General features: G+C 43.1%; 1 protein-coding gene across 1 annotated transcript; it reads left to right on the top strand.

Moving 5' to 3' along the window:
• Positions 1-460: 460 nt before the first annotated feature.
• LOC137612472 (segment polarity protein dishevelled homolog DVL-3-like) lies at positions 461-13,067 on the top strand. Its single transcript, XM_068341011.1, has 15 exons — positions 461-1,036; positions 2,699-2,768; positions 4,616-4,731; positions 5,148-5,260; positions 5,586-5,721; positions 6,976-7,066; positions 7,194-7,263; positions 7,480-7,619; positions 8,145-8,221; positions 8,344-8,411; positions 8,499-8,648; positions 9,735-9,866; positions 10,581-10,748; positions 10,864-11,067; positions 11,835-13,067. Exons 1-15 carry the CDS (start codon positions 876-878, stop codon positions 12,191-12,193), a joined length of 2,055 nt encoding a protein of 684 aa, XP_068197112.1. The 5' UTR covers positions 461-875; the 3' UTR covers positions 12,194-13,067.
• The last annotated feature ends 501 nt before the right edge of the window (positions 13,068-13,568 follow it).

Here is a 13,568-nt window from a genome sequence, read left to right as displayed (position 1 = left end):
CCTATTATGTACAATCTTCAATCAGGATTATGACCCAATTATGCATAGTGATGTGATATCATGAATTCTCCACATCTGGGTATTTTTATTTGACTGTTATTATATTTTCACAAATGTTCCCTTTTCACAATATTAAAAAAAAAGTGATCGAGAATCTACAGCAGTGCCTGTATCCACCTGGAGCATTAATCGACTCTGTCTTGGTCCAGAATTAACAAACTCCTAGACGAACTTTAATTGCAATACATTGTTAACTCTTCACGTCATGTCGTGAACAAACAGACAAATTACCACACACAAACACACATAAGCAGTTGTATAAATACCACCTTCAGGTCAAACCTCTGCCCCCCACTCTGACTACAGTGTTGACTCCACCATGGAGCGCATGAAAGCTGAAGTTCCCCTCCTCGCCTGAGGGGGGCGCCCTCTCCAGACCCACTTTGACGTTTTCTGCAGTTTCGTGTGCAACAAAGTCTCGAGCTTGGCAGCTGGCGAGAAGGGAAAAATCGACCCTTCTTTACAGATTTTTTGTGTTTTCAGCGTTTTCAACGGGGTTTTAAGATATTTCTGCGCGTTTAGTTGCAAAGAGGAATCGTAAAATAAACGGGAAATAAAACTATAAAGTCTTTTAACGGTGTTAGAGCGCTTTTTGGGAAGCCAAGGAGATTTTTTTTGAAATAGGAAGGCAGTAACGTTAACGAGCTGGCGTAGGAAGGGGAGAACCGGGACTACGCAGCGTGTCGGTCAGCCAGGGAGAGCCGGGTGGACCACGGCAGAGCAGCCAGCGCCACAGGGAGTCGGGGTCCGAGAGGGAGCCTACCGGGCCCTCGTCTTGATGCACCCTGCCTGCCTCGCCTTAGCCGCTGTCCGAGATGGGGGAGACCAAAATTATCTACCACCTCGACGACCAGGAGACACCGTATCTGGTGAAACTGTCGGTGCCGGCGGACAAAGTCACTCTGGCGGACTTCAAAAATGTCCTCAAGAAGCCAAATTACAAATTCTTCTTCAAATCTATGGACGATGACTTCGGGTAACTATTGAAGGTTCTATCTAATGTGATTAACACGCTAAAGGCAGCTGTGTTGTGGCAGCTAAATCCGCGTTGACGTAATTTTAATCTCATCCAGCTGTTTTGTCATTGGTTTGTAATGCTGTCTGTTTGTGGATTATATGCTAGCTGCCTCCACTGCCGTTCCTTTGTTAGCCTTTAGCGAACACAGCTCGCAGCGTTAGCAGGTCTGTTCAGCGTCCTGTCCCCGTTTGTTTACGTTGCTGCTGCGGCTAGCTAACCACCCCCTGCTCCGACTCATCCCGGACCAAGTTTGGTATTTGACAGTTTCAGGAGCACAAACTGCAGCCATGAATGAAAATAAATTTTAAAATTAAATTTACACTTATCTTGGGATACTTTTGTAATGTCATTCAATGTGTGGCTAATGTATGGTATGTGTCTGCTAGCGGGCTAATGTCAAGAGTGTGAAGGGCCAGTGTGGGGGTCCAGCAGGCCCCTGCTGCTGCTGTTGTTGTCTGTTAGCCAAAGGAATGTGGAGTTGGACACAGGAATGCCCTGTTCATCACCGTGGCAGCTTTATGAGCGTGTGCTTTTGTGTTAAAACATGGTAGGAAAGCTACACGTTTTATGATCCCTCACAGACAATACCCTCTTTACTGTGGGGGGAAAAAAATTTGGCCTAAGGGTTATTTTCATTCCTCATCAACATTTCAGTCCAGGTTTCCAAAGTGGATTTTTTGGTGAAACTGTAAGTAGGGTGGGGCAACAGCGTCAGAATATTTGCAAATCGGAAAGAGGTGCTTTGAAAGGAGTCACACCACAGCTATTCGTGTCCTGAGGAGTTGAAGGTATACTCTGTAAATAACTTACCAAAACCTTCACTCCAAGAGTGTACATGGAGCAACCTGTCAGACTGGAATAGACTCTAGTATCAGACGTCTGCAAAACTACCACCATCCTAAATATTGATCTTCTATCTAAATTAATCTTATTGTTTTATTCGTACGGTCCATATAACACTGACTGGCTGAAAAGGTTTTGATATAGTTTGACATTGTTGAGACCTTTCAGGTGGAACATATGGGAATGCTGAACATTCCTCTCCTTTCCAAGCATATTGATTTCTTTGTAAGCATCTCGGGCAGAAATAATTTCTTAAGCTTGAACAAATCAATTATGATGATATCCCCTGTGGTTTTCGGCTGTTTCTGTGCTGCATTGAGGTTGCGTCCCTCCCAGTATTTTGGCATTTTGTTTAATACTGCTAAACTTTGTAATCTTGACTGACAGATCTTGAGTGTTAAGCCAAATTCCCTTTGTCTACATCCATTCAGATACACTGCTGAAGTATTGCATTAATCCTTTCTTGGGTTCCTTGAGCATGTTGTTTCGTCACCTTAGTGAAAGTGCAGTGGATTGGTTTTGTCTTTGCAGAAAGACTCATGAAATGCATTTAGATCGATCACCTTACTTCATTACACACTAATCAGTACTTCTATTCTGTTTGGCGGTGATCTCTAGTCAGTCAGCATTGGTAGCCCCAGTTGTCAATGTCTGTTCTGCCTGGTAGAATTGTTGCCCATTTCCATTTCCTCTAAATGCATCCTCATGTTTTATTGCCCCAGGAGTGCTTTTGTGTTGGTAATGGTAATTACAGACAGACCTTTGTTCTCTCTACAGGGTTGTTAAGGAGGAAATATCTGACGACAATGCTAAGCTGCCCTGTTTTAACGGACGTGTGGTGTCATGGGTAGGTTTAAAATGCATCCTAGAGTCATTTTTATGATTTGTTTAATTCTTTCCTGTTGTGCACTTGGCTGTGTTCATTGTACATACTGTATTTGCATGGCTGTGTGGTAACTGCATGCTTTTTGAACGATGATTTCCATCTGTGGACCAGTGACCACAACCATACTCCCCCAGAGTCTGTGTGAAAATTACATTATCATATAACAATCAAAGAGCAAAACACAAATGCAAACACCTTAATGTTGTTTTTTATAAGCTTTTCTTTACCAAACAAGCTGCATTGGTGGTAAGCACCTTACGCAAGTCCATACAAATGCCACACGCTAACATACATGTACTTGCATGTAGTGTCTCATTTGAGGCTTTCAGCCATAACTCTCCTGTCTCCACAAAACAAGAGACATCTGGTGTTCGCGCTCAGCCTCCCCTCCTCTTCTGAGCATTGAAATTGAATTAAGAGCAAGTGAAATCACAGGACAGGAGGAAAATTCCTTATAACAATAAGCCTCATGGCACATCTTCCAACAGGAGTATCGAATCTCGCATGTTGGTGAGAATAAAGTTGAGACAAACAGTTTTCTGTGTTTTGTTTGAAATACTAGCAATTGAATTGATTTTGTCTAGTGTTCTTATGATTATTGCTTTTATTTCAGCATCATCAACACCGTTTGTGTTCCTCTTGGTGTGTGGTGGTCCACCGTCATTAGAGGCTAGGTTGTCCTAGGTTTAAAGTCACTTCCTGTGTGTGTGTATGTACTGTATGTGTGTGTGGGTGGATCTGTTAGTGTGTTTGTGATCCCTTGAGGGCTGTTGAAATGTTCCATGTACAACAAAATGTTATCTCTGTTACAGAACATCCATCTGTTTGTCTGCACTGATCATCTGTTGTTTCAGTGACTGACTGATGGACCTCTGGGTTGCCAGGGTCTCAATAGCATCACATCACAACAGTTGTACTTAGTTGTGCCTTGCCTTTTTTCGTCAGAATTTGTCAGGTACAGTATTTTCTGCACTATAAGGCGCACTGGACTATAAGGCGCACATTCAGTAAATGGCATATACAAAAAAAAATTTCATATATAAGGCGCCCTGGATTATAAAGTGCACTGTTGGTTTTTGAGAGTATTAAAGGCTTTTAGGTGCGCCTTATAGTGTAAAAAATAGTGTACTTCTTTTACACCAAAGCAGCCTCTCTGACCTGGATATTGCTGTTAAAAGGGGTTAAAATATGATTCTTGAACAACAGAAATGAACAGCATTTGTCTTCGGTGTGTGAACTATGGCTTTAACTAGATTTAGCATCTTGAATTCTAGTTATACCAGCTGTATCCTGGTCCCATTAGAAAACAGATATGGCACACTGGTGGAAAAGGTGCTGCATTTTAGTCATAAATAGTTCAGCACTGACATCAGCATCTGGCAGATGTTAGCTACGAAGCCAGCTGTAGGAAGCTAATGGTGGACTTTCCTCACACCAATTTTATTTTAACTAAGTGTATTCAATGAAAATCTGGCAAGAACATGCATCATGCATCATGCATGTGTCTGGAAAAACAAGTTTCCTTAACCTAAAGATCCGCTGCGGAATGGGGAAAAGGGCGTTGAGGGAGCAGGACTGAAGGGTAAAAGAAAAAACAATAGGAATGTAAACAGTCCAATGTTCTCATCTTAAAATGTTTTAGCCAGACAAGTCATATTTCTCTTTGCAAAGACTCGTAGTTTCCCCCCATGCTGATCCAGGTCTTGGCACATGCTCAGTCTGTCATAAGGTTGTGAGTTGCTTTTTCAGCACTTTTTTTGGTGCTTTTTTCATCTCATCCCTCTGACTGACCCGGTTCTCTCTCACAGCTGGTCTCTGGAGACGGGGCCCACACGGATGCAGGCTCAGTGGCAGACAGTTTGGAGGCGGCACCCCCTCTGGAGAGGACCGGGGGCATTGGAGACTCCAGACCCCCTTCTTATCAGTTAGTACATTGACTCATTTGAGCTTGTATGTAAGGTGTGTGAGAAATGGGGAGATTCAAAGTGATTGGCTCTGTGCTTGCTTCTAGAATCAGTCTGATTGTGTTTCCAGACATGTTCAGGAAATAACAAACAGAATGGAATTGTGTGACACTTTGTGGTCGCACAAAATAAATCCACCATTTTTGGTCATCTGTTATCTTTGGGAAATGAATCAGACATTTGTGTCATCCAATAGAAAACTGGTTACATTTTTACTTCCTACCGATAGTCTTTTATTATTTAAATATGTTTGATGGAATCTAATTTTTCCCTGAGAAAAATGTCAGATAACAATAAGTTTTATTCTCATATAGTAATAGTAATAATAATAACTTAAATTATTTTTGACTGCTTTGCTGTATGTCTTTGCTTGAAGTGGGAAAGCAGCGAGCGGCCGAGACAGTTTGGACAACGACACAGAGACCGGCTCCATGGTGTCGCACAGGAGGGAGAGGGAGAAGCCGAGACGCAAGCACAGCAACGACCACGGTCAGCAGGGTTTTGGTTCCATCATGTGTGTTCTCACTGTACAGTTGTGTCAGTTCTATGCCCGTAGCCGTACCGTCAGAGAGGGCCACCATAATAGAGTCTGATGCAGGTGTTCTGGTTATGATTTATCAATATCCAAATGCCATGATGATTATGAAAGGACCTGAAGGACATAGAATGACTTCTCTCATTTGGTTGCACATTTATGTTGCAGCTGAATTGTCTTGTTTATGTCTCTTTGGGACTTAATTTATTGATGAAATCTCCATTATTGATTTTAAGAAGTACCTATAACCTCATCCTCACCGTAACGCCGTCTCTGCAGGGGGGAGGCAGAACGGCTACTCATCCCGAGCCCTGGGACGCGGGGCTCCTGACTACGACAGCTGCTCGTCCTTCATGAGCAGCGAGCTGGAATCTACTTCCTGTTTTGATTCAGAGGATGACGACGCAACCAGCAGGTCAGGCCTCCGGCATGAAGTTCACGATTAAAACAGGCATTTTAGTCACAGGAATATGTCTCCAGTTGGAGTTCATAGTGTGTTTTCCAGAGACTTGGACAATCTAATTGTCTTGTGGGTTTTGTGGTCACCCCCCAGGTTCTTTCCCAGGGTTCATAGGAATGTTTGCAAAACACTGCAAGCATCTCTGTCTGCTCTTTTCTGTTTATGCATCTCCTGATCTATCTGGAGAAAAACTGCATTAACATAGGAAGACATTTTTGCCTCAACAGCAACGTTATTATATCTGGTTATTACTGTCAGGTCGTAACTTCTAAATAGAGTCGGTTGGGTGCCATGTAAGCTGTTAATGCTGGTCCTGTCTCCTGGCAAGCACCGCTTTCATTATAGAAGCTGTATTTAAAGTGCTTGTTATTAGTCAGTGTAGGTAATGAAAAAGGTTTGAGTTGACACTATTTGGGATAAAAATGCCTGCTGCTGTGCTTTAGTTCACATTTGTCTTGAGAACTGAATTGGTCTGTTATAATAAGGTGTAAAATGGAATGTCTTCAGATTATGATAGAAAGTTTTTGTCCGTCCTCCCAGACTCCATCTGATACGTGGTCTGGAAATATGTTTATATTTTGAGTCACATATATTTATTAATTTTCTGCCACTGAATCCACTGTAGCGGGTCACGGGAAGCTGGAGCCTATCTCAGCTGGTGTAGGGCGTGAGGCGGGGGACACTCCAGGGGCACGACACCAGTGCACCGCCACACACAAAGACATACAACCATGCACACACACACTCACTCCGACGGGCAATTTTGGACCGGCCAATTAACCTGAAGCGCATGCTTTCTTTGGAGGTTGGAGGAAGCCGGAGAACCCGTAGAGAACCCACGCAGACACGGGGAGAGCATGCAAACTCCGCACAGAGCGGGACTTGAACCCGGACCCGCCGTGTTGTGAGGCGACAGCGCTACCCACTGCGCCACCCTGCCGCCCCAGTCACATATATTATTCTAGAATTTCCACATATTTTAATTATAATATATAGTAAGACTTTTGGGTATTTTGAAGCTTCAATAGTTCTCATTTTCTTAATTTTTCTTTGGAAATATGATTTTGTCCTCAGTATATGTAGACATCCAAGCATCATAAAACTTTATACATAAAGTAATCCTAATAAGTAGATGCACCTTTAAACAGTTTAGTAAACTGAGCTGCTGTGCTTATAGTTTCTAAAAGGATTTCTCTTTCCTGTGATCAGATTTAGCAGCTCCACTGAGCAGAGCTCCTCTCGTCTGATGAGACGACATCGCCGTCGCAGACGGAAACCTAAGGCCTCGAATATAGACAGGGTGAGACCGCACATGCTTTGGACACATGGGACTTAAAATCAGCTCTGGATGTCTTTGTTACAATCCTGTGCCAGTCTGGTACTCTGGATTCTTTTCCTCACAATGCTTTCCTTTGTCTTCCCTCCAGTCTTCATCATTCAGCAGCATCACCGACTCCACCATGTCCCTGAACATCATCACCGTGACTCTCAACATGGGTAAGTCACTCAGCTGTATGGACGCAACACGCAGTCAATTTATTTCATTGATATACTGTACGCCCTGAGCCTCATCTCCAGGAATTCATTTAAAGAGACAGGAAAATATGCAGGTGTGAATATTTTGTTCCATATTGATGCAGAGTGTGTTTGTCTTTCTTTTTATTTCACCACTGCTTCACCTCCTCACTCTTGGATGTGTTTTCCTCTTCACAGAGAAGTACAACTTCTTGGGCATCAGTATCGTGGGTCAGAGTAACGAAAGAGGAGATGGAGGAATCTACATCGGCTCCATCATGAAGGGAGGAGCCGTGGCTGCAGATGGACGCATAGAGCCTGGGGACATGCTTTTGCAGGTGTGTGTGTGAGATACAGTCGTTGGATAAATCATTTGTGTCTGCATACGAAAATGTGTGTGTACATATGCGTGTGCTGTGTACGGCCATCACCTGTTTGATCATTTTGTAAAAGATAAAACTTCACTGAGCAAAACAATTTAAGCAAGACAGAGAATCATTGCTGATTTTTTAAATCAGTATTTTTTAATTTTTTCTTTGTTCCCATCAGTGATGCTATATGAGTGTCAAGTTGTATGAAAAACTGTGATTATGGCTGCAGGAGCTGTTTGACATTTTCATTTTTTGCTTAAAACTTCCAAAATGTAATTTGGCACGACATGTGGAACAGTCCTGCTCCCAGTGGGGGGCTTTGTGCAGTCAGATTTATTGGAATAATTGTAACTTGATGAAAGTTTTATACCTTGTCCTGGAGGATTATCGTGTTTTAGTTCGTGGCCGGTCCTTTGTTGTCACAGGGAATTATATTTTCTTACAAATATTTGCTCAGAACTTGAGGCTGTTGGATGTGTTTCTCTTCTCTAGGTGAATGACATCAACTTTGAGAATATGAGTAACGATGATGCGGTTCGGGTGCTTCGGGACATCGTGCACAAGCCAGGGTAAGCAGCACACGGGCTCATATTCACACACATCAGCAGCTGCTTTGACAGCAATATAATGAACACAAGGGAATACTGACATACAGTGAATTCTGTCTGAAATTTTCTCTGTTCGTCATCAGCCCCATCACTCTAACTGTGGCCAAGTGCTGGGACCCCAACCCTCGGAGCTGCTTCGCTCTTCCCAGGAGTAGGTGTTTCTCTCCCTCAAGCGATCTTTCTTCAGTTTGAGTAATAATTCCATTGCTAACCGGAAGCTCTTTTTATGATGCGACAGGTGAGCCCATCCGGCCAATCGACCCAGCTGCGTGGGTGTCCCACACGGCGGCTATGACCGGGGTGTACCCTGCGTACGGTATGAGCCCTTCCATGAGCACCGTCACCTCCACCAGCTCCTCCATCAGCAGCTCCATCCCTGAGACCGAACGTGAGTGATGTCACCTTTTTAGACACCGTTGGATGCTTAAATTCAAAACGACTAAATTTTTAACTTTTTCTTTAGATTTATTTGGTTTTTACACCTTTTTACTCTTTATACGGTGTCATGACATGACATATAAAATACAGCAGGTTTTTGTTTTGTCAAGACTTTTTCAATATTCAAATTGTGTTTTGGAGCCCTCACACTCCAACCTCCACAAATGTGGATAAGAAGCCTCTCCCTGCATTCTTTCTCTCTGTTTCAATGTTTCCTGACTTCAGCCTCTGAGCGTCCATCTGCTCTGTGACTGTTGTCGGAACTAAGCCATAACTCACAAAGTTGGCCTTTCTTGTCAAGCCTTTGTCTCTGGAAGGACAGTTCTGTTTTCTTTGTTTTTAACCCTCTCACTTTGTAGCTCTTCCCGTAAATTTCACCTGAAAACATCCAAAGAATTTAAACACGTCTTATAACTCATTTGGAAGGAGGATGGCTGCAACCATGCAAGGTCCTGATGAAATATTTGACACTTCATTATGAAAACCAGTTCAGTGACACCTTAAGTGTAATTTTTAAGTAAAACTTTCCATTATTTCTGTTTCATTCATGATCTGATTCTGAATGATGTCTAGTCTTGGAAAACTACCGGATTCTCTCCTCCACAATTGTCTATGAGTCACTCTTGACGCTTGTGAAGATACTTGCCTCAGTCACATGAGTACCTCCTCCTTAAAGGGACCACTCCGGCCACTAACGTGGAATACATTACCGCTAAATCGAAACTCCCAACATAGGAAAAAAAACAACAAGAAACAAACGTTGGTGCGATGTACCCGAGGATGCTACTAATAAAGTTGAAACACATTGGATTCATGTTTATTATTATATTTAAAAAAAACCCAGATATTTTCTGTATTTTCATTACTATACGAGACACACACACACACACACACACACACACATTATACTGCATGTGTTTGCATCCCTGACATCAAAACGAAGCCATTGTTATATGAGGAAAGATATAACACTGGCACTCGGACAACAATGTGTTTGAGTTGTCGTAGTAACTATGTGGTCTCTGATCCTTCCCAGGGTTCGATGATTTCCACCTCTCCATCCACAGTGACATGGCAACGGTTGCTAAGGCCATGGCCTGCCCAGAGTCGGGTCTAGAGGTGCGGGACAGGATGTGGCTCAAGATCACCATCGCTAACGCCTTTATCGGTACGCCTTTGAAAAAAGAGACTTGTCCAGTTACTTTTTCCTTCACACACTCCTCTGTCCTTCATTTACTCGGTTCAGTCTGTAGACTACTTTGTAGCAGGACTGCACAGAACCTGTGTATCGCTTCAGCATTGAAAACACAATGTTCCCATTTCAGATATAATGTTGAAGGATAAACTCAAACATGTTGCATCTGTTTTGCTTCTTGACTCAAGAGGAAATCTTGAAGCTTCTCATGATTCATGACTAATCTTTAACATAAATCTGTGAGCGTGTTCATCATCCACCATCCAGATGAAGCAAGCATTCTGACATCATTGGAGTCGGTAGTGTAATTTTAAACAGCACGACTGACAACTGTAAGAGTGTAGGGTTCAACCCAAATGCGGTCAGAGTAGCAGATTTTTTTATATACAATTAACTGTTTCTGTACATAAATAATTCACTACATGCATCTGGTGATGTTAAAAAGATGTAATCCTGTTATACTATGTTAGCAGTATTTGTTACCGACCAAAAACCAGATCCGTTAACATTAGTTACCTTAGGAAATAAATAAAATCTTTTTTTTTATCATTTTATTATGATTTTTTTTTTCTTATTTATTATAAATCTCTCAAATACACAATTCACTGACATTATTTGATCATCAGGTCATAATGAGCGTTTCCTTTTCATGTCTGGTACCTAAGATGTGTTTGTTTGTGTCCTCAGGTTCCGATGTGGTGGACTGGCTCTTCCATCATGTGGAAGGGTTCTCCGATCGCAGGGAAGCCCGTAAATACGCCAGCAACCTGCTGAAGGCCGGCTACATCCGACACACCGTCAACAAGATCACCTTCTCTGAGCAGTGTTACTACATCTTTGGAGATCTCTGTGGCAGTAAGTGAAAGCTCTGCTCATCGGTTAGAGATCATCTTTTAATTGTTACCGGTAAAGCTCACCACTAACTTCCTGGTTCGTCCTCCAGTCTAAGTCGGATGTATCTTTCCCTCAGACATGACCCATCTGTCTCTGCACGACCACGATGGCTCCAGTGGAGGCGCCTCCGATCAGGACACTGTCCCCCCCCTGCCTCACCCAGGGGCGGCCCCGTGGCCCATGGCCCTGCCGTACCAGTTCCCCATTCCACACCCGTATGACCTTCCACAGCCCTTCCATGGTGGACCAGGAGCTGGCAGTGCAGGCAGTCAGCACAGTGGTGGGTGCAGTTAAAACATAGTGAATGTTCAGCAGACTGTGGTGATAGCTAATGTTTTAAATAGGAAAATAATAATCAATATTTGTAGAAACACAGGCAGAACTCCAGAGTTCACAGGAGGGCAAAGTAGAAAAACTTATAATAAGTATCACAACTGATATTAATTCACGTGAGCTACATTTGTATTTAGTGTGATGGAACAAACCACATTGTAAATCCTAGACGGGTTTGAAAGTATCTGTTTACACAGAGTTTTTACAGAGTTTCACGACTCGCCTGTTTTCACAGCCAAGGCCAGATGTGGATGTCGGCGTACGTTTTTATCTCCGTACTTTCTGTACAATTTCACGCCAGTGAATGTGCAAACTGGCTGACTTTCAAAGGAAACAGTCTAACGCTGCAGGAATATGACGTCCAACAGGCCCAAAGCTGTGTTATTGACATGTTGCATTTTGTGTATTTAATGTGTTGAAATGGAAAGCTAGAAGGTGTGGTTTTAGTGGAGATGGTTCCAAATAAGGATTCTTGAAAATTCAGAATGCAAAAACTATTAAATCTGAAGCCTTTTAAGTGAAACCATGTAATATCTACTCTTCCATGCCTGTGAAAGGAATTTAATGCTCCGTGACCATGGCTAAATTAATCGTGCGTCTCACAAACTGGGTCATTTTATTCTTCATGTAAAGCCTCAGATGATTTTAAATATCTGATCTTGTTTTTTTATAACACTGGAATACTAATCATCGTGTGTCCTGCTGTGTCTCCAGGAAGCAGCGGTTCCAACTGCAGCAAGAACGACGTCCGAAAGTCTGGTGGCAGCGGCAGCGAAACAGAGATCAGGAGCCACCGGGCTCCGAGCGAGCGCTCAGTGGCGCCCCCTAGTGAGCGCAGCATCCGTAGCTCCGTCAGCCATCGCAGTACTGCCTCTCATTCAATAGCCTACGGTCCTGGCCTCGTCTACGGTCCCCCTGGCCTGCCCCCCCAGCCCCAACACCTGTCTACAGCCGCACCCGGTGCCCCCCCAGGCAGAGAGCTTGCCTCCGTGCCCCCAGAGCTGACCGCATCGCGGCAGTCTCTCCGCCTGGCGGTAGGCAGTGCCGGAGAGTTCTTTGTCGATGTGATGTAAAGCAAGGTTGTCAGCCAATCAGGCAACATTATAAGGCTGGGGGGGGGCACAGGAGGGGGGGTGGAAGTCAGACCTTCACTCACCTACCAGCAGAAATGGATGCAATCCTATTGCGTTGTGTCAGCTGAAAGAAAACGTTCTTCCTCTAACGTGCTTTTCTCCCTAGTAGTAGTGGCCATACTTTCTTCAGTGAAGAATCCCCCCCCCCGCTAAACATGGAACCAAAGCAAACCTCTCTGTTTCCACTCCTTGGGGGGGAAGAGTTTGCAGAAGGATGAGGAAGAGATAAAGAGCAGGAGAGTCAGGGGAGGGAGTGGAAACGGACAGCTGAGGAAGCTGACTCAGCGCTTTTCTACGTGGATGTTTTTCATTCGGTCTCCTCGTCGTTCTGTGTCTTTATTATCTTGCGTTCTTTTGTCCTTCAACATTGCTTTGCATCAAAAACATAGAGAAAGAAGCGTCTTCCCTTTTTCTGTTGTTTAAGTTCCTCATAACCACCAAGAAGAATAAACACTAAGAGACAGCCGCAGTGCAACACTAACTGTTAACATTATTCCGATGTTTTAAAACGTTTGCTTGACTTGTGAGAGGCAAGAATTGAAAAAGTTTTTATGTAGTGCAACAGAATCGCAGTCTTTACGGTAAAAAATTTATTTGTTTTATTTTATGTGTAGTTGGTCACAACTAGTTTTTAATTTTAATGCTAATGATTTAATCTGTAAGTCGTTTTTACACTACACAGCTGCATTTTCATCTGTTAAACCAGAGCATTTTCAGACTCTGTGTTGTGATAATGTATAGTGGAAAAAAATTCTTATGTCTTTCACACTACTCTTATCAAGGAGAAAATTTCTTTTTATTTATAAATATAGTTTTATGACTTAAACCTTTTTTGTGTGTAGTTTTATTTGTGTAACTGTGTTCATGAAGCAGCACTTTGAATTGTTTGTTGTACATCAGGTCATGTTTGCATTTAAAGGCTAGTCTGACCAGAGATCAGGATCTGGTGCGCAGATGTGTGTGTGTGTGTGTGTGTGTGTGTGTGTGTGTGTGTGTGTGTGTGTGTGTGTGTGTGTGTGCGCGTGCGTGTGAGGGAGTGAGAGGGCCCGTGTACCTTTTAGATATGACTGGGAACAGAATGACCCTTGGCAGAACATTCTCTGGTTGGGGGTGGGGAACTCCTTTAAAGTGGTGCTTTGGTCCAACTTGAACCAAAAACAAGTCAAAACCAAATGGACTCTGCAGTAAAAAATAAAACACGACCACCCACATAAACCAATGGTTAGAATGATTAACATATTTCCAGTTTCCCCACAAGGAAAACAGTTTTCTTTTCCCCATTCTCATAAGATTTCATAAGAGTTCCAGAGTAGCC

This window comes from Antennarius striatus, chromosome 18 (genome assembly GCF_040054535.1).
Source record: "Antennarius striatus isolate MH-2024 chromosome 18, ASM4005453v1, whole genome shotgun sequence".
Classification (NCBI taxonomy): Eukaryota; Metazoa; Chordata; class Actinopteri; order Lophiiformes; family Antennariidae; genus Antennarius; species Antennarius striatus.
This window is presented reverse-complemented; position numbering and strand designations above follow the sequence as displayed.